The sequence below is a fragment of the Penaeus monodon genome, chromosome 28 (genome assembly GCF_015228065.2).
Source record: "Penaeus monodon isolate SGIC_2016 chromosome 28, NSTDA_Pmon_1, whole genome shotgun sequence".
NCBI classification, from domain to species: Eukaryota; Metazoa; Arthropoda; class Malacostraca; order Decapoda; family Penaeidae; genus Penaeus; species Penaeus monodon.
The window spans coordinates 14,146,855-14,147,257 of NC_051413.1; the positions used below are offsets into that span (position 1 = coordinate 14,146,855).

Consider the following 403-nt stretch of genomic DNA (forward strand, 5'->3'; position numbering starts at 1 on the left):
TTTACACTTTTATTTGTCTTTTAAATTAACAATTCAAACTACATGTTTTAGTCTTGAAAGGAATTCGTCTTCATTTGCCGTATCCCACAGAGGTAGCACCGAAGCCTCCGCCAGAAACGCCTCCGTGTCCACCTCCGAAGCCTCCACCAAATCCTCCACTGGAACCGCCTCCGTGTCCACCTCCGAAGCTTCCACTGGAACCGCCACTGTATCCACCTGAAGAACCACCTCCGAAACCTCCACCAAATCCTCCACTGGAACCGCCTCCGTGTCCCCCTCCGAAGCTTCCACTGGAACCGCCACTGTATCCACCTGAGGATCCACCTCCGAAGCCTCCACTAGAGGAGCCTTTTGGCGCTCCGAGATTGAAGTTGATGCTCGCAGTGGCCCCTCCAGAGCCAGA

The 403-nt window shown here is 53.6% G+C and overlaps 1 protein-coding gene across 1 annotated transcript in view; it reads right to left on the minus strand.

Moving 5' to 3' along the window:
* LOC119591372 (glycine-rich cell wall structural protein-like) overlaps positions 1-403 on the minus strand; it is a 7,637-nt gene that overhangs the window by 6,831 nt on the left and 403 nt on the right. The window contains exon 2 of the mRNA XM_037940114.1: positions 100-403. This exon is cut by the window's right edge and continues 225 nt beyond it. Coding sequence (XP_037796042.1) covers positions 100-403 — 304 coding nt within the window. The remainder of the gene's footprint in view (positions 1-99) is intronic.